The sequence below is a fragment of the Pelecanus crispus genome, chromosome 12, assembly GCF_030463565.1.
Source record: "Pelecanus crispus isolate bPelCri1 chromosome 12, bPelCri1.pri, whole genome shotgun sequence".
Classification (NCBI taxonomy): domain Eukaryota; kingdom Metazoa; phylum Chordata; class Aves; order Pelecaniformes; family Pelecanidae; genus Pelecanus; species Pelecanus crispus.
Window position 1 is genome coordinate 10,025,713 of NC_134654.1, and position 23,196 is coordinate 10,048,908.

The window sequence follows — 23,196 nt, forward strand, 5'->3', positions numbered from 1 at the left end:
CCTTCCCCTTTTCCCATCTCCACTGTTCTTTTTTCCCTATGTGTGACCAGACTCAGACGCAGTTGGAGCATGCCCGAATACGGGAGCTCGAGCAGAGCCTGCTGTTTGAGAAGGCACAGGCTGAAAAACTCCTCAGAGAATTAGAGGACACCAGGGTAATCGACCCCCACTTGCCCTGCCTGCAGAACAGCGCGCTTGCCCCCTGCGTTGATGCTCATGATGCCTTGCTTTGGGTTTCTTTTTTTTTGTTGTTTGTGGGGTTGATTGGTTTTGGCTTGAATTTAGGCTTTTTGTTTGGTTTTTAGGGTTTTTTTGTTTGGTTTGTTTCTTTGCTCTCTCTCCTGGAAATGGTAGTACAATATAATTTCTAGCTTTGCTTCTTGTGTGGGGACTTGTTTCTCAGATTGAGTTTGCTTCTCTGCCCCATGCCACCATTTGACACATGAGCTCTTCACAATTCATGTTTCAATTAACATGCCCAAATAATATCTGCACCCTGCACAATTCATTCTGCCTCGAGGCTCCCCCAGGCTGCAATAGAAAATAACATTGCAATCAGCATTCCCTTTGTCCTCCCTCCAGTGTGGGAGCTGCCATCTGAAATGGCAGATACTGGTGAGTGCAGGTGGACCAGCTCTGATTGCTGGCCATGCCTGTAACAGGGCAGGCTGCCCAGATGAAAAACGCACCTGATCTAAAAGCAGCCAGATGTGGAAAGGACTTCTCCATGCTGGTGTGGTGTGGGAAGCAGCAAACTTGCCTACAGTGAGCTCCTCACCAATGGATTTGTTAGAGCTGTAGAAAACACAAACGTGAGGTTCTCCAAAAGGGCTAAGTGGTTTGAATGTCCCTGTGCCCATCTAAAATAGAAAATACCTAGCCTCCTGGGCTGATGGTTAGTGGGGAAAACAGCAATTGAAATGAAATGGAATTGATCACTTCTGTTTTGGCACTGGAAGATCTGCTTAGCTTCCTTGTTTCTTCTGCCTTTTTCTAATATTTCATCTAGTCAAATCTCCTCTTCTCCATCCATAGCCACAGCACCCTGAAACCCCTGTGACTGGCAGGTAGTTCAGCCCTGTTAGCTTACATCCAGATTGTAAGACATTGATCCATAGCCCTTTTGCTCAGTGTTAACCATGGCCAGATTTATTGTCTTGCATCCTCTAGCCTTCTACGTTAATTTTACTTTGCTAATAAACTCTAACAGGTACTCATGTGTAAAAATCCCTTTTCCTTTTTACACCAGGGTAAACAAATTACGATGCAGAATAGAGGTCTGTAGGCTGAGGATTGCTGAGCAATAAAGGAAACATGATATGTTTAATGCTGGTTTCAATGCTTTTGATATTCCTGCATGTGCAGTCACATTTCCTCTGTGCATCATCTGGCAAGATGCCTAGTCTGGAAATATAATGCCCTTTCAGGACATTATTTTTCATGAACCACTGTTGCTCTCTAGCGAATTTCAAGGGTTGCTTCAAAGACGTGTGTTTCTCTGTGGAAAACAAGAGGTTCATATTAGAAAAAACAAATTGCAATTGGCACAAAGACATAACTGTTAGAGTCATTGGTGATAGTTACCCTGGTGCAAAACTGTACTCAGACTGGAGGGTGCTGGGTATTCTTTTCCTGTTTATTTGAACTTTGACTAATGTACTTCAGATTTGGTTCCACTGGAGCACACTTACTAAAAGGAAGGATACAGCAATGAGAGGTGGGGACTGACTTTGTCTTTTCTGTCATGTTGCAGTTAACCACAGTAGCGGAGAAGTCCAGAATCCTGCAGCTGGAGGAGGAGCTGAGCCTCAGGCGCAGCGAGGTGGATGAGCTTCGACAGTGCCTCAGGAGCTCTCACCAAGCAGAGACCCCTGAGCATAACCTTGGTTTGCAGTCAGAGGCTCTTCGTCTACGAGATCAATTGCTGTCTGCCAACAAGGAGCATCAGAAGGAGAGCAGCCAGCTAAAGGAGAAGTATGAGAAGACATTAAAGAAGTACCAGCAGGAGATGGAGAAGCTGAAAGCTGTCAATGAGAAGTATTCACAGGAAATCGTTGATCTAAAGCATAAAGTTCAGCAAGCCACTAATGAGAACATGGGGCTTATGGACAACTGGAAGTCCAAGTTGGACACGTTAGCTTCTGACCACCAGAAGTCTCTGGAGGACCTCAAAGCCACACTGAACACAGGCCCTGACACACAGCACAAGGAGATCGTGGAACTGAAGGCAGTGGTGGAGAGCATAAAGATGGAGCACCAGCTTGAGTTAGAGAACCTGAAAGCAAAGCATGACATTGAGACAGCTGTTCATATAAAGGAGAAAGAGAGCCTCAAACTGAAGTTGCAGGAGGCTGTGGATGAAGTGGAAAAAAGCAACAGCAACTGGAAAATGCAACTGGAAGCCAAAAGCAATCAGCACCTTTTTGAGCTCCAAGATGTGAAGGACAAGTGTCGAGATGCTGAGCTGAGGGTGCATGAACTGGAGAAACTTCATGGTGAATATAAAGATCAGACACAAGCAATAGCTTTCTTGAAAGAGCAGATTTCTTTGGCTGAGAAGAAGATGTTGGACTATGAAACATTGCAGAAAACAGAAGCCCAGAGCAAACAGGAGATCCACAGATTGCAGGAGAAAGTGCTTGTTTTAGAGAATAAGCTGCAGTCCATGGAGGCCCTGCATCCTTCTCAGCATGCAAATGTATGACTTCTGGGTCATTCTGCTTGTTTGTTATCACTGTTAGTAACCCTTCCTAGGAGTAGCCCTCAGCTGCTCCCTTGCACAATTTTCTGAGGCTTCTATGCCTCAGAATATCTGGATGTTTTTACCTTCCATTGGTAGTACTTTTTCTGCACTGCATCTCCATGCTGAAGGTGTCTTCCCATTCTTGAAAGCCAGTACAGTGGCACAATTAGAAGAAATAAGAGTCGAGAAGCAAGTGGGCCACATCTGGGCTTGAAGCCACATGAGAGCTGTGGCAGCAGAACAGGACTATCATAGTTTGTCGGGGTGGGCTCTCATCCTGAGCAGCCAGTGTTCTTAGCTGAAAAAGCATCATTTCTACAATACAGATATTGTCCTCCAAGGACCTGCAGCAGCCTTAGTGCATTAGTGAGCAAGGCCCTTTAGGGGTAGGTGGAGGACAGGGTGGAAGAAGAGTTATTGCCCATGCTGAGATAGAGCACGGAACTTGCTCAGCATGTGGAGCATGGTTTGAGAGCCTCAGTTAGGGGGCTGAGCTGATGGGATTGGGTGGGAGGTGCGTGCCAGCAATGCAGCAGAGGCACTGGGGAGGCTTTGCAGCATGTATGGGAGACACAGGGAAATGTTGACTTAGAGGATTGTAGTGGAAGAGCTGCTAGCAAGGGTCAGGATGGCACCAGGCTGGGGAAATAAAATGCCTGAATGAATACGAGTCCTGAGCCTCCCAGGGAAGGCTAGAAAAGAGCAGTAATAATATGAAGAGGTCAATTTTCTGTGGCTTTTGTGTCTTTTTAAGTCATCCTCATTTCTTTGACTGTTTGCCACGGGATGCCATCCTGCCTTTGTGGCATGGTACAGGGACACATGGCTGGCTTTGCACTAGAGTGAGGGGAGGAGATTGCTATTCATGGCTTTAGGCTGGACCCCTGTTTGTTTTGGATTTTGCATGAGAAATGAGCAGAAATCCCACTTGTCCCTGTGGGGATGCAGAAAATGAAAATAAGCCACGAAATGTGCGCGTTCTAAGCATACACATTTGAAATCTCTCTCTGGCGATGTAGTCGCTGTTCCAGACTGAGGTGCCAATGAAGTGAATACAATGCCTATGTTTAATTTGCCAACGTGAACAGCCCCATTGAAATTGGTTGCACCTTTAGGCACCAAAGTCAAACCCATGAATTACTGTTGGCCAAGTCAGAGCTTCATGCCTGCAAAAAGACACGCTGAACTGGACAGGAGAGGCAAAAGCCCAAGGAGGAATCTACAGCATTAATGGTGTTTCAAGGGATGCTCAACATGTTTCATCTAGTAAAGACAGTGGTGAATAAGTACAACCAGGGCTGGGAAAAGTGGGTGGTTATTACAACCTGTCACTTATTATAGCCAATATTCAAACTGGAGTGAATGTAAAAGAAGCAGCTGGAGGCTTGTTCTAGAGCCCTTTAAATAAATGAGAGGGCTCCGGGAGATATTGATACTGGATTAGAACCAGGGAGTCTTGTGATTATTATTTTAACTACATGTTGATTAAAATCAAGAAAATGTGGGAAGAAATGCATGGGTGAAAGCTGTTGAGTATCACAGGGCAAATTCTGTTTTTAAATGTCTTAACTAATGTAATGTGACTGCAGTATTAACTGTCCAAATATTTTAAACAAACAAATGTGTTTTGTGACCATCTTTCCTAGACCTTTAAGTGAGAACCACAGCTCTGCTTCCAAAGAGCAGTTAAATAGTTTTTCTGTACCAAAAGTACATCAGGCGGCGTATTCGCCCTTTGGGTGTGCTCCTGCTTCTGTTCGAGACATATCCTGCAGCCTACTCATGCTCTCGGGGCCTGGCCTCAGGGCTTTCAGCAGTGGTGGCCGCAGCAACTGCTTGATCTGGGGCACGTGCTGAGGTCCCACCAAAGGCTGCTGGACATGAAGAGGCTTGAAGGGCTGAATTGTGGCCTCTGCAATGGAAAGCTTGGCTTGACCATGAGCTCTACAGTCTCTGGCTTTTCACTGCAGTATAGATAAAAGAGGATGGGGAAGAGGCAGAATCCTCTATATGAACCAGCATTTGCTTTTTATTATTTCTATTAATGTATGCATTCTCTAATAATTACTATTTTATCAATGTTTTATTACTGTTTTTATAACTTTGGGCACAGTTAGATTCTTCAGAAGTTGAGGAACTTGTTATTCTCACAGGTCTCAAGCTGAATGCTAAAGAGCATTTGCACATGAATATTTGCCATGATTAACCACAGGAGACTGGTCCAAAGGAGAGCAGCTCTTCCATCGCTCTGCAAAAACTCTTGGTGTGTGAAAGCTGGAACCAGAGCTAATGGGGAAAGCCTGATCTCTTTTCCCTCCCGGGTGAATCTTGCTGTTGTGCTCAGCTGCCTGTTGTGCGTGGGCACTCTCAGATGGTACTGGTTAACCTTCAGTAGTACCCAGCTGTAGAAGTGACTCCTCAAAAGCTTTTGTTTCCCTCTCAGGAAGGATCTCAAACATCGTAACTTGGGTACCAGATACGCTTCAGCTTTGGATGGGGCTTTGTGGTTGTTAACTTTGCTTTCAGTCTTTGGGTAAAGGGCTGTTTTACATCTCATATTTTACATTTATTTCAGATGATTGAATCTAATGATATTTCAGAAGAAAAGATAAAGATGAAGCAGACTATGGAAGGTATGAAATTGTAATCTTTTTTTCTTGGAACACCCTGTTCTTGTGACTCGTGTGCCTTCCCCTCGTCTAACTTTCTGCTCTTGCAGGGATGGCTGTGTGGAAGGGGAAGGCATTTCATCTCTTGGATTTTGCTGGATGACATTTGTTGTCTGGCTTCCCCCACCCCTAATCTGGCTGAGCATATGCAGGGGTGGATGTTTTTACTTGTGTTACATGCTGACCATGCAGATGGTGCAGGTTGGAGACAGATCTAGGGAAATGGGCACACTTCCATGCCATCACTGATTTTTTTACAGCAGGTAAAATCCAGCCATTAAATGTAATTTGTTCATAGGAGAGGACTGCTAATGGTCGATATTAATGTGACTGGCTTAAAAGAATGGGGGTTACTTTTTTTTATTAAGCTTAGTATAAATCAAATCCATCCTTTTAACAAAATGCAGAATTTATGCACTCAGAAAACTTGTATAAAGTAGCTTTGAAACTGAATTTCACTCAGCCTCCCTCACAAAGAGGGTAAGCTGTAACCCCTAGTCTGAGAAACAGCAGACCTGGCAAGATTAGAGCTGGGTGGGCCAGATGGTCTCTGTTGGGAGTGAGGTCCTACCACATTGTTGTGTGTGACATACGTTTTTGGGTGTCTACGAAGGATTCAGGGCTGTTTCAAGACAACATAAGGTGCTTCCAGATCACATCTTCCCTTGCTCATTCCCAGGAGACTTCTATTTCTCCATTCTTCCTTAGGGTGGTTTTTTTTTTTTTTCTTTTTAGCAGAAACATTATCAGTGTAGATCACAAAAGTGATCTCTAAAGAACTAACTTGTCAGTTCTCTTTTCAAATGGCATTTGGCCTAGGGTGGCATAGCTTTTTCTCAATTATTCATCTCTAAGGAGTCTGTTCCCTGCAAAGCCCTTGTTAAAGTCCTGCTGAGGATGTAGCAATCTAAGCGGAGGTTACTGGGGACTTCTGCAGGCTTAAACTTCACTTAATAGAAACTGTGTTTAGCTTGAGTGTTGCTCCAGCTGTTTGTGGACTCAGAGTTGTTGTGTCCTATTTCCATCTGCCCTCAATGCTAGCTAGGCATTGTCAGTCAGCCTCACCACTGTCTTTGCAGGTACAGGATTACATACATGCTATACCAAATTGTACACTGATTGACAGGTAATTCTTGCCTGGTGAGGGCAGAGCATAACTAGGTCCAGCAGCCACTGCTCTTGCACATGCACTGAATGGCCATTCTATGTTGTTTGCACACTGAATAAGCCATATATAGGATGTACTGAAAACAACGGGTTCAGATGAGCCACAGAAGTATCATACTTCAAATCCACAGCTCTGAGTGTGAAAATACATCAGTTCCAAAAAACATGTCTTTTAAAACTGTTTCTGCATTCCAGTGTAGGAGGTAACACAAAGAAATATGCCGAGAGTTCATTTCTGTGGTTTTTATTAATGTTTTATCCCCCCTGCCTTGTGGTTGCTTTCTTAAACCTGTCTGATACAGCTTCCCAGCTGTGTATCTTGTCTCCTAATACCTGGATGGTGGTGCGATGCAGTGAGAAGCACCCGTTACCTGTCTCCTGCTGCTTCTCTGCCAATGGAGGGCACCACCACTGTGCCCCTGTCACACCCCAACCCATGCCGTACACTCGATACCTTCCTGATTTGCACAAAGCATTTTCCAAGCTTCTAACCTTTGTCTTTTCTTTTCGTTGTCCCACAGACCTCCAAGACAAGCTGAGTAAAAGAGACAAAGAGGTGTCATCACTGGTGTCCCAGACTGAAACTCTAAGGGCCCAAGTAAGTGGTAAGTTTCCCTAATCCAGTGCTGGTGGGAACTAGGTGTTTCCCTGCTTGTCCTCTGTACTGGTGTTAAACAAGGGCCCAGGTGCTGAAAGGGGCAGGTATAAAACATGACACTGCCTGCCTCTTAGTGGATATTGTTGGTAAAAATTTGTTCAGGAGTTCTGGTCTCTTTTCAGGAGGTGAATACAAACCCTGCAGAAGATATTTGTATCCTGTGAGAAGGGGGTTTTGAGCTTATTGAATGTCAAAAGCTGAAAGAGGCAGAAATAAATGGAGCTGGGAGTGTTGTTTCTAAGATCTCCCCGTAAACAGAGCTAGATCCAGAGCTAATGAGACCTGTGGAGTGGGAATTGGGAAGAGGCAAAAAGCAGAATGTAAGTAAGGGACTAAGTGACCTTTCTTCCCCCTGTATCCTCTGCTTCTCGTAGCTTTGGAAAATAAATGCAAAATGGCAGAAAAAAAGGCTGATTCGGTGTTAAAAGAAAAGAAGAGGCTGGAAGGTGAACTGGAAGCCTTGTCCAAGAAAACACACGATGCTTCAGGGCAACTGGTCCTGATCAGCCAGGAGCTACTCAAGAAGGAAAGGTCAGTCTGCAGGTCTGAAGGATGGAGCTGGAAACAGGGGGCTGTGTGTGTTCGTTCAGGGTGCTGTAATTTATCACCAAAAGAAATCTAAAGGTTGAATTGTTGAAGTCCAGTCCCCGGCTTTCCTGTTCTTTAGAGATGCTCATGTGGGAATTTGGTTAAAATTAGGGGCTATGAATTATCAAAGGGACAACCCTTCCACTGCTCGCCAGGAGCTGCAAGGTGGCTCTGTGCCCATGTAGATGCTGAACGAAGTCATCTACAAGCCAGCTAAGCTGTCTGCTGCCCTGCTGTGAAACATGGTGCCCTGTGCAGGTCCCAGACTCTTTACAGCTGATACAGTGGGGAGGACAGGAGATCTGAAGCTCCCGAAGTGGTGGGAGTTGGGTCAGGTTTGTTCGCTGGCCTTTCTTTGGATCGGTAACAAAGGTGGGAGGGAGCATGGCGGGACTCCAGTGGTGTGCGGGCTCTGGAAATGTCTTCACCTTTTCATGCTGCTTCTTCCAGGAGCCTGAACGAGCTGAGAGTGTTGTTACTGGAGGCGAACCGGCACTCGCCTGGGCCAGAGCGGGACCTGAGCCGGGAGGTGCACAAAGCTGAGTGGCGGCTGAAGGAACAGAAGCTCAAAGATGACATCAAGGGGCTGCGAGAGAAACTGATAGTGCTGGTGAGGGCACCAGAACCCCTCCTGGTCTTGACCTGGGGCTGGAGGGCTCTGTGTGGCCTTGAGGGGGGGTTCTAGCCCTTCACCCTTACTCCAAGTCTTCATGCTTTCTTTTGTGCTACTGAGCATCTGATGGGAATTTCCTTGGCAGTGCCTGTGAGCTGTGGCCTGGCTTAGTAGCACCTCATTAAGCAGCAAAAATGCCCATCTGTCCTTCTCCAGTGTTTTCCTGTTCCCACTGGTTTTAGATCCATGGCTAAATAGGGCTAAAACTTGTGGGAGAAATTGAAGGTTGGTCAGCGACCCTACACTGCTTATTCCTAGATCAGAGAATGTGTAAAACAATGTCCTCTAATTCCTGTGTACTTCAGTGTCCTCCAGTGGTTGAAGTGTGAATAATTTATTTGAACTCTGCTGGGAACAAATTGGAGCTGCTGCTGGTTGCATTTGATATGACTGCCTTCAGAGTTGTGCTCTGACCCCATCTACTGTTGAAATCAAAACATGGTTATGTGCATTACTGTGGATTTCTGCTTTGCTTAGTTTCTGTAGTTACTGGGTTTAATCTAACGTGCTCGTATTTTTCCTTTGCTGTATAAGGACAAGGAAAAAGCGGTAACGGATCAGCGGCGATACTCCCTGATTGACCCCTCGTCGGAGTCAGAAGTGATCCGGCTGCAGCACCGGCTCGTCAGCACGGAGGATGTGCTGCGCAATGCACTGGAGCAGGGCCACCAGATGGAGAAGCTCATGGAAGCGATGAGGCTCTCCTCCGAGAAAACACAGGTAGAACATCGGCAATCATTTCCCGGGTCGCTCAGCCCTCAGCAGTCATTTCTCTTGAGAAATCTTGTGGGACCTTGCTCTGTGCTGTGGGGGTGATGCAGTCAGCTGGGTCCCTTTCCCTCTGCTGGAAACAGCCTGGCAAGACTCTCTTCTGTCAGATATAGCTTAAAATTAAGAAAAGCCTTGCTAATTGGTAATTACAGATCCTTTTGTGCTCTGCAAGAATGGTTGCTAAATGTGGTGTTTTGGGGAAGGTTGCAGTGTGAGTAACTGTTCTTTATGTGTACAGTGACGTGGCTGCATATCCTTGCAGTACAGGCACTTCATAATATGAAAGTTGAGGGTTTCTGCCATCCATGTTCTTTGAGAGGTTTATTTCCTTGCAGTCCATAAGCAGAAACTTTGGAGGTGACTGGGAAAATGTTTTCCATTTCTCTGACCAGTTCCTGGAGGCATCTCTGTATCTGATCTGAGTTTACTGATGGACCATGGATGTTCCCATTCCAGTTGCCATCTTCTCTTCCCAGCTTCCTGTGGTCTTCCCTTGTTTCTTCTGACAAAAGCAAAACTGCCTCTGTTTGTGAAACTGAAGGCTGCAAATAACTTGACTCTCCACATTTGGCTTTTTCTGTCTCGTACCTGTGGTGTCTAAGCCCTAACTGATTCCTCCTATGAAGTGACCTGCCCCTTGTGCCAAGCTTTGTGCTTCATGTCCTTTTTTACTCTTCTAGCTGTGTTTTCTCTTGTGTCTGCAACCAGGTCATGGCTTGTCAGAGCCCAGATGCACCAGTGCTCCTCTTGTACTTGCTCATTTAAATTCTTAGCTGAAAAATGTCTTTCTCTTGCAGTCATGAGCTACAATTCATATTCAAGCAGATACCTTAGGATGCTACAAAACAAGCCACTAGACACAGACAATAGGCAGAGAGCTTGTTTTCCCTGATGCAGGTGCAGATATGTTGTGGTAGGTAGTCTGCGGGTATCAAATCTTCTCCTCCTCCATGACACTTTCGTCTGCACAGTTTGCAGATACACTAAATGGCTGTTTGCATTGCAGTAGTACTTGCAGGGAGGCAGTCAGGAGGAGGGTGCATGGTAAAAATTGCAGCCCCGAAAGCTCTGCTGGCTCAGCTGAGCATCTGTGTTGCAGACAAGTTTCTTTATATCCCGCAGTGCAGCGGCAGCAGCCGTCTGCCAGCACCAGTCAGGACAGCTGTAGTCGTGATGACAAGTTTGTGGCAGTCCAAGATGTACTATAATCCTGTCAGTACCTCCAGAGTGACTTTAGCTTCTGCCGTAATTGCTATGTGTCAAATGAAAATGCATCATGACAACCTCGTCTGTTGGAAGCTATGGGAGGGGTGGGGAAAGTTATTCTGTTTGCTTTAATGCTAAGTCCCTTGAGAAAAGGAAATCTTCCCTTTCGCTTTCCTGTCTCCAGAGGTGGTGCCAGGTGGTAATTATTTCTTCCCCAACTGTAGAAAATAACTAACTTACATAAAGTGAGTTGGAGTGGGCCTTGTGAGGTCAGCTAATCTATCCCTGGTTATTACTCTGATACTTTCATGCTTAAGAAATCTTAAGAGATACAAGATAGTATGCCTTCAACTGCAAACTGTGCTATTGAGAGACAGATGGAGGATTATTGTGGGAAGCTAGGCTTCAAACTTCTATTGATGTCAGATTTTTGAAGCACCTAGTTACAAGGAAGTCTGGATCAAAGCTCCCTAGTTGCGGTATGATACCTGTTCATCCTTCCCCTTATGAAGCAGAGTTGTTAACCAGGGGCTTTCAGGCTGAGCCTGAGGACATTGCCTGGCCTAAAGAGATCCTGGTGCAATAGTTAGGCAATTGATGGTTCTTCCCTAGAAGCCACATTTCTGCTGTAACCCATTCTGCACTACCTTCTGACCTCCCATCTCCTCTCTGACAGCAGCAGCTGTTGCCCAGGAATCTGCCTTGGCATTGCTCTCCCTTTGTCTGCAAAGCCTTCACTTCGCAGCATGCTCAAGAAGAAAATCTCTAATTACCAAAAGCTGCTGCTGCTCTCCCTTCACAGGCTTAGTCAGCCACTACGCTCTGCAGTCCTTGATGTGCATGGCTGGCTCTGCTGTTAGACGAGGAGGTGCAGGAGCTGGGGGAACATAACGGCACCTTGTCTTTGTCTCATTGTTGAGTAATTGCTGCCTTGCTGTGTCCGTCCCTGCAGTTGCAAGGTATTTGTCCTATAAAGGAGGAAGAGGATCTTTGCCTTCTTCGTGTCTTGGGAGACCCTGATCTCACAGCTTTGCAGGAAATGACAAGGATTTGGCACTCAGGCCTTTTCTTGGGAGAATTTGCAGTGATTGCTCTGGGAGCTTTTTTTTATTTAATTTCAAGCAAATTGGACCACTTTGTTCATTACTGTGACCATGTACTGAGACCAAATTTCAAACCTAATTCCTAGTATCTGATAGCTGCTTAGTGCACAGATCGGGTGTGCTGCAGGTAGGATATATTGCCTTGTGCAAGGCCTGAATCGCCTGTGGTGGTGGGTGCAGACCCAAAGCTGAGTTACTATGGCAGCACTGTTCCGGCCATCCATCCAGGTAGGATTCGCTGCCCAGCAAACAGTTCAGGCTCTCAAAGCAGAGCTCAGTTTGAATCTCTGCTTGCTTTTCCTGCTCAAATGAAACCTCTGTCCCGTAGGGTTGATTATGCACCTTCACGGTCACAGTAAGAATGGAAGTTGGGTATCTGGGACTCCTCTAATGACGGGTTTTAAACCTTGCAGTCTTGTCTCCCCATAATGTCTGGTTTTGCTGCCATCAGCAGTTCACCAACAACTGTGAATCTGATTACCAAGACCCAAGCAACTGACATCTGGCATGCTGTGACTTCAGGCTGCAGCTTTCTGCTCTTGTTTGTGCTGGTTGTACTGTCATTTTGAAGCTGAAGGGCTCCATATTATCCTTGCTAAAGAAACATTTATAAACGTTTAAAAGTTCTTGTGCTTTATAAAGACAGAACAGCCTGTCCTGGCTGCCAGACTTGTCCCCAGAGATGGGAAACAGGGGATGGCAAATGTCCTTTTCACTGCTGGGATGTTCACTGTGCTGTGTTTTGCAGCAAATGCTGCCCTTTGAGAGATTGTTTATCAGGATTTAAGAGTCGGAAGTAAAGAGTGGGTCTGTGTCCATGAGGAACTCGGGGGATGTTTTGTAGCTGGGAAGGATGCAATCCAGCAGAGGGCAGGAAGCTTCTTGCCAAAATTGGGGTGGGATTTTTGCATTATCCTTTCCTTGTGTGGAGTGGGCTGCTAAGGAAAGAGATGGCAGTCTTGCCAGATCTCAGCACTTGTAGGCAAAACCACTAGGCTCTGTGTCACTCTTCAGTAAGTACTGTCCGTTCTCCATTGCAGACTGTTGGAAATTCTGGGTCTGCTAATGGGATTCACCAGCAAGATAAATCCCACAAGCAAGAGGTATGTTAAAAGCTGAATGTTGTTTGAAACAATGACTGCTTCATGTGATTTCTTGCCTGCTGTGCTGGGGACAGCTCTTGGATGGAGGCAGTTCAGCCAGCAAATCCTGCCTGTGTCATTGCCGTAGTGAAAGCAAGGGGCTTTGCACAACTCCAGTTCCCAAGCATGGTGGGAGCCTTGCCTTACCATTAAAACCACTTGAAGCCATCAGGAAAACGCTAGCGAGATGCACACTGAAGTGCAATGGGTGCATGCTCTGGGAGAAGCAGTGAGGAGGGAGTTTCCCTTCAGATGCCTGGGTCAGTGCCTGTGTGACTTTTCTCCTGGCAGCCCCAGCTAGAACCTGCTCTGTCTCAGATCTCTGCCATCCCCTTTACATGGGTGGCATTCATGGGACGTGCTGTCCTGGTCTCCCACGGTTTTCATGATGTAGGGCAAGATGACCTCTAAAGGTCCCTTCCAACCCAAAGCATTCTATGATTCTATGATCTGTAGCCTCAGACTTCATTTCAGGATGGCCAGCCTGAGGAGGAGGCAATGTGGCTTACTGGGCAAAGCAGTGGGTCAGGACACAGCAGACCTGGCGATATCCCACTCTGTGCCTCCGTTTCCTCTTCTGTAGAAAGACCTCTGTGCTTGCCCTCATTTTGCCTAACAAGGTCTCTTTTTCTTTCAGGAGAAGCTCTGATAGAGAACGGTTGAAGAGGATCATTTCACGCCAGTATCGGCTCCTGTGCACAGTCAGGAAAAACAATACCCCATCTGGCTTTAGCACCTCCAAAAGACTAGACACGGTATTTTCACTTTAAAGCAGGACAATGTTTATAATAGTCTAACTGATGTAATCGGGACAATCCTGGAGCCCAGTTTTCCAAGGCAGCCATTGTTCCAGGAGGGAGCAGAAAGGTCTCTCTGGGTTTGGTTTCTTACCTGTATTGGTTTTGACTGTGGAATTTGTACTGCTTGAGCTGCCCTTGTCCCACCAGCTGACGTGGTCTGGATGACAGCTGCCCTGAACGGTGGCTGAACTGCCAGCAAGTCCCAGTAACCCCACAGGAGCTGCACAGGGATTTACTTGTGGCGTTCAACTCCAAAGCGCATGCCCAGAGGCTGCACGCTTCCCACGTGGTCTGTCCCTTCCCTTCTCCCCACCCCAGTGTCTTGCAGACCTGCACAAGCGAGTGAAACCTGCTGTGTTGACTGTTCATGCTGGCACGTGTAGGCTGAGGAAGACGGAGTGTGGGGACGTGTTTCCCTCCTCACCTTATAGAAGACATCGCTGTTCTAGAGCATGGAGGCTGCACTTAGTACTTGTATCATAGTATGTTGTGGGAAATAATCCAGTTTCAGAGGGGTATTTATTTTGTTCCTCACCTGCTGCTGTTTGGGGAAGGAGCTGTGGTGGCCCTGAGTTTGGGGACAGGCACACCTCGCTCAGGTGTAGTTGGCCTTTCTTCCTGTAGAGACATCGATGAGCAGGGCTGCCGATGCCCTGGGCCACAGCCAAGCTGCCCAGCCTGGTCCCCCTCACTTGTGTGTGTGTTTTATTGATTCTTTTTTGAGCACAGGACTCCACAGACGGCTGGATCTCGGCATCGCCAGCCTGAGAGCTCCATGCTGGCTGCAGTCAGTGTGGCACAGATGCCTTGAGGAAATGGTTCCATCCTTGCCTGTTCAACAGCTAATCGGGGGTTGCCTGGCCATTCTCCAGAGCTATCCTTGGCTCAAGTGTGATGCCCATCTCCTACTACCAGGAATGGAGGAGGCTAAGGTGCTGCTGTGAGCATTCATGCAGTAGTGGCTGTCTGTATTTGATGGGCACAGCAATCGTCTGTGCATGACCTGAATACAAGCATTTGGAGCAGAAGGAATCCAAGACTGGAGCCCACACAGCTCTTGTGTCCGTATGCAGCAGTGCAGGCCCAGGCAAGGGTCTGGTTCCTTCTTTGGAAGGTGTTACTCTTCTCTTTAACTTTGCACCACAGCTCCCAAGGGAGGTTAGGGTGGAGGAAGGTGACAATATGCTCTTAAAGGTGCAAGAGAGTCCAATTCAGATTTGCTGTTCAATACCACAGGGAAGAGTTGCAGCAGTATTTTACCAGGCTTCCCCTAGTTAGTGCCCAACTCCTCCAGTCTTCAGAAGCTCTTGTGTTATGATGGGGCATCTGTGGAAGAGGACAAGACAGAAGAGACCACTGAGAGAGGAGATCTGAGCCAGACCACAGGCAGATGCACATCACAGTATGTCAGCTTCATTACTTTTTGCCCTGATTTCCTACAAAGTTGTGTTACTTTTTCTGAGTGGGTTGCCAGACTTCTACTTCTGTGAAGGATGGGTGGCCAGAAGCAACCTGGGAAAGACTTGAGCTTCATGGCTGCAATTCTGCCATGAGGAGGATGTTGCTGAATCTGGGCTATGATACAATACTGGACCCTGCTCACTTCATGCAGGATTGGTGATCTCCCTCCATTCAAAGGGAGGATGAGAGAGGAAGGTGACTTCAGGGGAGTAAAGCAGGTCAGAAAACACAGCTTAAATCTGGCACATGGCATGGGGAGGCAGAGCTTGGGATCTAATTGGCTGGACATAATTCAAGTAGGATCCCATCCTGCCTTGTAGAAGTGTTTTATCAGCTCTTAGTAATCACCAGGAAGATTGCCACATCTCTGTCTAGCTCTGGGACTTTCCCAAGGGATCACAGGGGTGGTCTCCAAAATCTTCCTGGCTGGTGTATTCATCTCCTAAGGGATTTAGGAAAATCCCAGAGGGGAGTGTTCCTTGCTACAGCCTGCAACAGTGACTGTGAGCTGTTGTTTTTAGGAATTTAGGGCTGGTGTTTCCCAAAGTGCTCCTGTTGGCCAGATGATCTCTGAAGTCACTGCTGCAGTTCCTGCTGGCTTGAGCGGAGCTGACACAGAGTGCTCCTTGCAGTGCTGCCTGTCCCCAAGGCCAGGGCTTCCTGGGCACCTGCAGGTGGGAGAGTCCATTCTGGTTTGTAGCTTATTTTCCCTGATAGGTCTTCTAGTGACTTGTGACGAGCGGCCTTCATCTACAGAGGAAAGGTGCTTGCATTTTCCACCTCCCTTGGTGAACCTCTGGCTCTGCACAGGGTGGGATCCCCCAGGAGTGGTTATGGGGACCACGTATTTGGCTCTGTTAAACAGATCCAAAGTTGTCAGGGTGGCAGTGGTTCAGGCTGGAGGAGTCTCTGGCTCCTCTCTCCTCCCAGGGACCATCCCCTGTGAGTGGCTCAGACCTGTGGCTCTTCCCAGTGAGCTTGGGTGAGAATGCGGAACAGCAGCAGATGAGTCCAAGCAGGTTTAAAGTTAGTGCTGATGATCTCTGGCTGTAAATAGCTGTGCTGGTCTCTGAGGATCAGCCAGGAGCTGATCGCATTTCTTGGGTTTCTGTGGAGGCTGTGCAGTCTTTGTGTGGTGGGGCCGTACCAAAACGGGCAGTGGGGCAAAGCCGGGTCCCCTGTGTCCCCACCACCCTTGGGGTGCAGGTCCGTGGGAGCGGCTCCCCAGACAGGACTGACTACAGTGTCAACAGGGCATGTCGTCACACGCTTCATCTGGGTTTCAGCTCAACCCTTTAAAGCAGCCAGGAGGGGGTTTGGACACCAGCCGTGTCCTCCCTCTCCAAAACTGGCGTAGGCTTCCTGAGGGCACCTGTCTCTGGCTGCCCCTCTGAGGTTGTAAGAGACCAAATTAGGGACAAACTTGGAAAGGACAAGGACATTCCCCAGCCCCTCTATTTATTTGTAAGTTTAATTGCTATTTTTGCCTATGTGGTGGTGTATAAAGTACTTCACAATATTTGGTCTTACTGGCTTGGTTCTTTGGGCGAGATTTTTAAGGGCATTGGAGCAGTGATGCACCCATCTCCTGTTGTTGGTCAGGGACTGGTTCCTGTTTGTGCCTTCTCTCCCTCTTCGGCTTCAGCCTTGCTCTTACCTTGGTCCCCGAGAAGCTGGTACAGGGGGGCTGCGTTCTCCCCAGCCCCTCTCCTGGCTCGTGCGTGCCATGCTGGTTCTGCATCCGGAGCTGGGTCTGGAGCATGCCTCAGAGCACCGCTGCAGGGTGGGGAGCAGGAGGTAGCCACACATGCTCAGCATCCTGCTGAAGCCCTCAGCACCAGGGGAAGGACCAGCACCCTGGTTGTGAGACCAGCCCTCACGGCCAGCTGCGTTACCCCAACGGTGATGCTTTTCTGCTGAAGGCTGAGATGTTAGCTGGTGAAAAAAGTCTGAAATGTAGACTGGTCCATGTTTAGTGGTTTATTCTCTAACCCTTTAGACCAAAGGGAAAAGAATCTGTCTTGGTTGGTGATTTCAGCTTTATCCCTCCTACAGCATCCAGAGAGCTGGAGCAAGGGGCAGCGCCGTGCCGGTGCTGTACTGAATGACGGGTGCCAAGTTGCCAGCCAAGGCTTTACAGCTCTTGCCTACCCCCAGCCACCAGCATTTCCTCTGGCTTGCGGTAGAGATGCATGAGGGTATCATTAAAACAAAACGATGCAAATGACACTGTAAAAGTCTTAACAAAAATTCCAGTACTCCGTTGTTCGGCGGCTTTAGCAGCTCAACGCTATCTTGTAGGGAGTTATTAATACACTAAGTTCTTATAGGCCTCATGTAAGTTACCAGAATAAAGATGATACTAGATGTATAAATGGATGATAACCTTTTATCCGTACAGTACGTATTACAATTTTGTAGCTTAGTCATTTTTTGGCTATCAGATTTTGTTAGTATGATATAAAAAAAAAAAAGACAAAAAAAAAGTTTGACTGCTAATGTCTATTTTGTTATTTGATTAATTTTATTTCTTCCTCTGTACAAAAGCTGTACAAATCTCAGTCTGTGTAACTACTACAGATATGTATTCATGTACCATCCACCCCTGTCCTGGCTTGCTGGTGTGGTGAGCTCGTTACTAAACAATAAAATCTGTGGCTGAAGTCGGGCACCCTGGGGCTGCTGGGGGTGTGTTAAGGGTGTTTTGCAGTGCATGAGCTATGCTGGGATGGAAACGGCTGGGGGGTAAGGGGGGACTTTCCCTTTGCAGCTCAAATGTGGGGCTGTGGCGAGTCCCTCTTGCCCTGAGCCCAAGCAGTGACCTGGAGCCATCAGTATTTGGGCTTTGCCAAGAGCTGCAGACCTGCCCTGGAGGAGGAGATGCACCAGGAGCCGGCACACAGCATTTGATCTTCTGCAGCCTGTGCTGGAGGTGAGGACAACCAGCTCCTTCCCTGGGTGACTCCCGTCCCCCTGCTGTCAGATACCTTCTGAGCCGCAGGGTGATGGTGCTATTTATTAATCCATGGCTGTTTTCCCTCCCCCTCCAGTCTCTCCCTCATGCATCCACAACACCCCAAGGTGAGAAGTGTCACAGTGTGCTGTGCTAGACCCACCTGCCCTCACCTCGTGACTGGCACCTACTCATTTGAGTAGTGCCACCTTGATTTTGCACGGGCAGTGGCTGCGGTTGGGTCATCCTCATCCCTTCCGGCTCACTTCCTGCAGACCTTTAGAGCACGGGGAAACGGACGGCTGCGGGTCAGTCCCCGGGGGGAGCTGCAGTTGCTGCCAGGGTCGGTGCAGGTCTGGGTTATCCACGCTGCTCTCCTGCGTGGTCTCCTGCCCCTCTTCCCCCGTGTTCCCACCACATGCCTGTATGGATGCTCTGAGCATCATGGGGTTACGCTGTCCCCCATGGGGCAGGACCAGGGGAATTTACTCCAGGGCTTGGTGCTTTTTTCATGGTACAGCAGCTCTTAGTTGGGGATTTCTTTGACTGCCCGTGGCCTGTGCCCTGGCTCAGCAGCACCCCATACAGCAATGAAACATCCATCTCTCCTGCCATGTTTTCCTGCACCCATGGGCTGTAGATCCTTTACAGAAAGGCAGGGGTTTCCAGTATTGCCAGTTGTCTTAAGATACAGGAAAAAACAGGGATGTTTTTTTCCTTGTTTCTTGGCTTCTACTTTTCCTGGACTTAAACCCAAATTTTCCACTACCAGGACTACCTGAAAGTTTTAAACTCTTCCTGAATAGCTGGTGAGGTTTGCAGGTGGTGGGTTGATTCCAGAGTGAGGCCCCAAGAAAATTACAGGTGACTGACAATAACGCTATGAAAACTGGCCACGCAGCCTTATTCCAGAGCTGTAACATGGTCTGTGCAGTGTGGTCCATGATATCCTGCTATTTTATTTTTTCAAGGTGTGTAAGAGTTGCTGTCAAAACCAAATAACTTGAGACTTTCTGTTTCTTCACCAGCTCCCTGGGCCTGCGCATTGGGGCTCAGGATTTCCTAAAATAGCCGGGCAAGAACGGCAGGTCCCTGGGTCACCACGGCGCTTATTTCTAGAGCGGGTGCTGATGGCATCCACTGCTGCTGTGTGCTTCACTGTCCTCCAGCGGCTGGAAGGAGAATAATTTATTTGAACTTTGCTTGGGAGAAATCTCTGGACATAGGAAGGTCCATCTGGGCTCAGCCCAGCATCAGTGCTGGGCAGGGAGCTGATGAAGTCATTATTTTCCCTGCCCTTTGCTTTCAAAGGCTGCTGCTGCTCACTCCCGGCAGGTCCTGAGATGCTGCAGCTGGGCCGTGCTGGAGGGTGGGATCCTCTCGCAGCCAAGCAGCTCTGGCGTGGCGAGCTGGGCGGTGGCTGCCGCGTGTGATCCCGCTGTCGCGGCTCGGCCCTGGCCCCAAGTAGCTGCTTCAAGATTTGTGACCCTCGCATCCCTTGGTCCAGTCTTTGCTGCTGAGGCTGCCAGCAAGGAGGACCAGCGGCAGCTGTTGAGCTGTCCCCATGCTGGCTGCAAGGTCACCAAGCATGTCCCTGTTTGCAGCCAACACTCCTGGAGGAAAATGCACCCAGGAAGGACAGGTTTTTTGGGTACAGGAGGCTCTCGCCAGAAGAACCGGCAGAAAACAGCAAGTTTTCCATCACACCAGCCCTTCCCTGGGCTCTGGGCAGGGGGTGGGCTGCCCAGGGCAGGAGGCAAAGGCCATGAGCACCATGTCCCTGCTCAGGGCAGGTGACTTCAGCTCTGTTTTTTTATGTAGTTCCACTATACGATTCATTAATGTGCATACTTGCAATCAAGTGCCCAAGCCCTGCTATCTCATAGAGATAACGCTGTAGCGCACGCTGTTGTTTGCGGACATCACATCTCAGTGCCGTGAATCGTAGGGTGAGGATTAATAGAACATGAAGTTTAAAGATGCCTAAATCACAGTGGGGGAGCTGGTAATCTCTGCCAACAATAATATTTGCGCTTTATTTTCATCCTAGCATCCAGCCAAGCAGAGCCTGGGCCAGGGAGTGGTACCGCTGGATGAAAATAGATGGGGTGAGGATGGCACAGGTCTCCCAGCCTCCTCCTTGGGCATCATGGGTGGCTCAGAAGAGGTGATGAGTGGGATGTCCTTCCTCACCCATGTTAGGGACCTCATTCCCCTGGGATGCTGTGCTTGTGCCCACAGCTGGACATGTGCTTCAGGGATGGGTTTAATCCAGGGGTGAGACGTGAAGTGGCCTTTCTGCACAGGGGACACATGCATAGGGGACATCCCTGTGAGGCTGTGGCCACCCTGCTCTAACCACACATCCTGTGGCCACACGTGGTCCACGTTCCCCTGGGACCTGCCACCTAAGGGCACGTGCCTTTGGGATGTCCGCTCTGGAGGGGGTGGATATACCAGGCCTCTGCTTGGTGCTGGGAGATCCGTGGGCCACCAGAAGTGCAGTTCTGCTTTTGCAGGGGCTGCCCGTGTCCCCTCCCCGCTGCAGCACCAAAGCCAGTGAGCCCGACAGCCCCTGGGCTGAAATCGGGGTCAGGAATGTGCTACTTCCCTGGCAAGGGTGTTTCCTCCCCATCTTTTTGCTGCCTAACAAGCATCCTTGTCAAAATAGCTAATTTCCTTCCAGAACAAAAAGTCACCTGAATACATTTGGAAGCTGTATTGCACTATCAGGGTAATCAGAATTTAATTTGATGCAGTCAAGGCTCTAAAAAGATGTTATCAAGGGGAACATCAAAGCTGGATTCCTGCGCTTGGAAATGCAACTGGAATGCTTAGTCCAGATTTCTCATTTTATCGTCGACTTTCAAAATATCAGTCTAAATAACAAAAAATGAATATTAAGGGTATTTGCAAATTAATGTCTTTTGTAGCTGAACAAAGGCCACTGTCTAACCTACTTTTGCATGTCTGGGACAGTCTCTTATTAAATCCTAATTATACAATTTTGTTGTGTCTAATCATTTCTGCATTTGCAGAAATTAAAACTGAAGCTTATTTCCCCGTTTGTTGTACCACACTGCTCTTCAGGGTCCCGATCCTGCAAAGTGAGGCTGAAAACAGGGGGACCCTGGGGGTGCAGAGACAGGATGGGGGAGGTGGGATGGGAACCTGGGCTTGTTCTGTCTCTCCTGTGTCTGTGTTACAGCCTCGGGGCTTTGCATCCTTCCCAGCTCTCCGGATAGCTGAGGAGAAAAGCTCAGCTCTTACTAGTGAATGCGGTTGTGTGACAATTTCAGGTTTTATTTTTAAAGTACAATTTCAGAAGGAAGACAGACAGCTCTAGGCCTTTTAGGTGCCAAGAAGATTGAAAATGTGACCAAAATGCACCCTGGAGATGGGGTGCTCCTTTTTGGGGAGGTCTTGTTCGACCTGGGGGAGCATGGCTGTGTTGTAGCAGCAGCTGGGGCAGGGGTATAGCGGAGCAGTGGCCTTGACCGTATTCACTTCAAATGCCGCGATTTCTGTGCCAAGCTCGGGCTGTTTTGTCGCCAGCACATGCCGAGCTGGCCGGGGTGGTGGGTGATGGCATGGCGGGCCCTGCCCAGCACTGCAGCCATCGTCCCCCTCTCTTCCCTTAGCTCCTATTTCTGCAGAGCCCAAGCCCAAACACCCTCATCCCCCCCATGCAGGGGACACGGGGGACAGGCCCGTTCCCCAGATTTAGCCCTCAGAAACATCGCAGGGCGCTTTGGGGGAAAGGAGGTTCAGTCAACTTCGTTAGGGAAATAGCATGGATCTTGTGTTCAAACCTTTGAAGTGTTAATTAAAAAGAATTATGCAAAGGAGCGAGGATTTGAAACATTCATTTGAATCTCAATAAGGCATCTGTATTAAAAATAGCAGCAGGATCAATGAAAGATACAGCAGGTTTGGAGCAAAATGGTCCCCGTGTCCCCGCTGCTGTCGGCCAGCGGGTTTCTGTCTGCTCCCTGCCCTGAACGGGTGCTGCAGAGCGTGGCACCGCGAGAGCTTGGGAAAACACTTCTTGCCTAATATTTAAAGATCTTGAAAACATCTCGTTTAAAAAAAGACCCAGTGGGGGCCGGCGTGGCGCTTAGCCGTAGCGCACGGGGAGGGAGAGCGGAGTGCACGGGCTGGTGAGGTGGGTGCAGGGCTGGGGCCACCCCCGGGCACCCGATGTGGGGCACAAAGCACCCCACACAGAATGCAGCCCCCTGGACCCCAAAACACCCTCTAGTCCCCCCTTGAGCCCCGGCACGGCCCCTTCCAGGGGAAACCGAGGGGATGCACCGTTCTGGCACGGCCCTTTATTAAAACGCCCAGCATGTCCTGGCCTTCGCTCATTCCAATGAAAAGCATCCAGGGTATTAATTACCAGATCAGTGGATAACATCATTAAGTTTACTTTTGCACCGTGTGGACCCAACGGGAATGTCAATGCCTCCTGCCCTTGGCGTTGGTGCTGCAAGGGCGCGAGCGGGTGCGTACCCAACCGGTGCCGGCTGGGCAGCGCTGTGGGGGCACCGGCACCGAGACCCCGCGCCTGCGGAGAACCGATGCTCTCGGTGCATTCCCGGCATGGGAGCGGGTGGGCTGTGACAGCGTGGGTCCTCGGGTGGGGATGGCTTTGTCGGGCAGCGAGTCGGGGGCTGCAATCGCCGGCCGAAAGTGGCCTGGGCAGGGGATGCGGGGGGCAAGGAGCTTTGCTGGGGCCGCAGCCCTGTGCGGAAGGTGCTGACGGCCTCGCTGTGAAATTACGCGGTGATTTCAAAGGCTGGGGCTGTAACCTCAGCTGCGGGTTTGATTAAAAATATGAATATCAGCCCGACCTTGGGCAGGGCTTGGGGCTGGCACTCCCCTGGCAGCCCCTCGTCCCCTGCCAGCAGGAGGAGGTGAAGCTCTCGGACGAAACACAGCGCAGGGATAACCCTAATGCCTGCCTTTCCGTGCCAGGGAGTGGGATTTCCACGGATGGGGCCCCCCCGGTCCTATTTGGATGCCTGGAGTCTGCAGAGGGGACCCTGGGGCCAAGGGCTGGGTTGTTGGAACCCGCCAGGGATGCTGCCGGTATCCGTGGCAGCCCTCCTGCCCGCGTGGGTGTGCGAAGGATTCCCTGTCCCTTGCACCGATGAGCCAAAAAACCCCACAGTGACAACGTTGGCTTAGGAAAGGGCCTTTCCTCCTGCCAGGTGACATGGAGCTGGGAAGGATGGGGGGGGGTCAAAAAATGGAAATCTC

The 23,196-nt window shown here is 48.9% G+C and overlaps 1 protein-coding gene across 1 annotated transcript in view; it reads left to right on the top strand.

The window, feature by feature from the left end:
• The window catches only part of CLIP2 (CAP-Gly domain containing linker protein 2), a 60,828-nt gene extending 47,697 nt beyond the window's left edge, over window positions 1-13,131 (top strand). Inside the window, exons 8-16 of the mRNA XM_075720127.1 lie at window positions 51-155; window positions 1,754-2,698; window positions 5,319-5,376; window positions 7,101-7,184; window positions 7,612-7,768; window positions 8,276-8,435; window positions 9,033-9,218; window positions 12,619-12,681; window positions 13,012-13,131. Coding sequence (XP_075576242.1) covers window positions 51-155; window positions 1,754-2,698; window positions 5,319-5,376; window positions 7,101-7,184; window positions 7,612-7,768; window positions 8,276-8,435; window positions 9,033-9,218; window positions 12,619-12,681; window positions 13,012-13,131 — 1,878 coding nt within the window. The remainder of the gene's footprint in view (window positions 1-50; window positions 156-1,753; window positions 2,699-5,318; window positions 5,377-7,100; window positions 7,185-7,611; window positions 7,769-8,275; window positions 8,436-9,032; window positions 9,219-12,618; window positions 12,682-13,011) is intronic.
• Window positions 13,132-23,196: the final 10,065 nt, after the last annotated feature.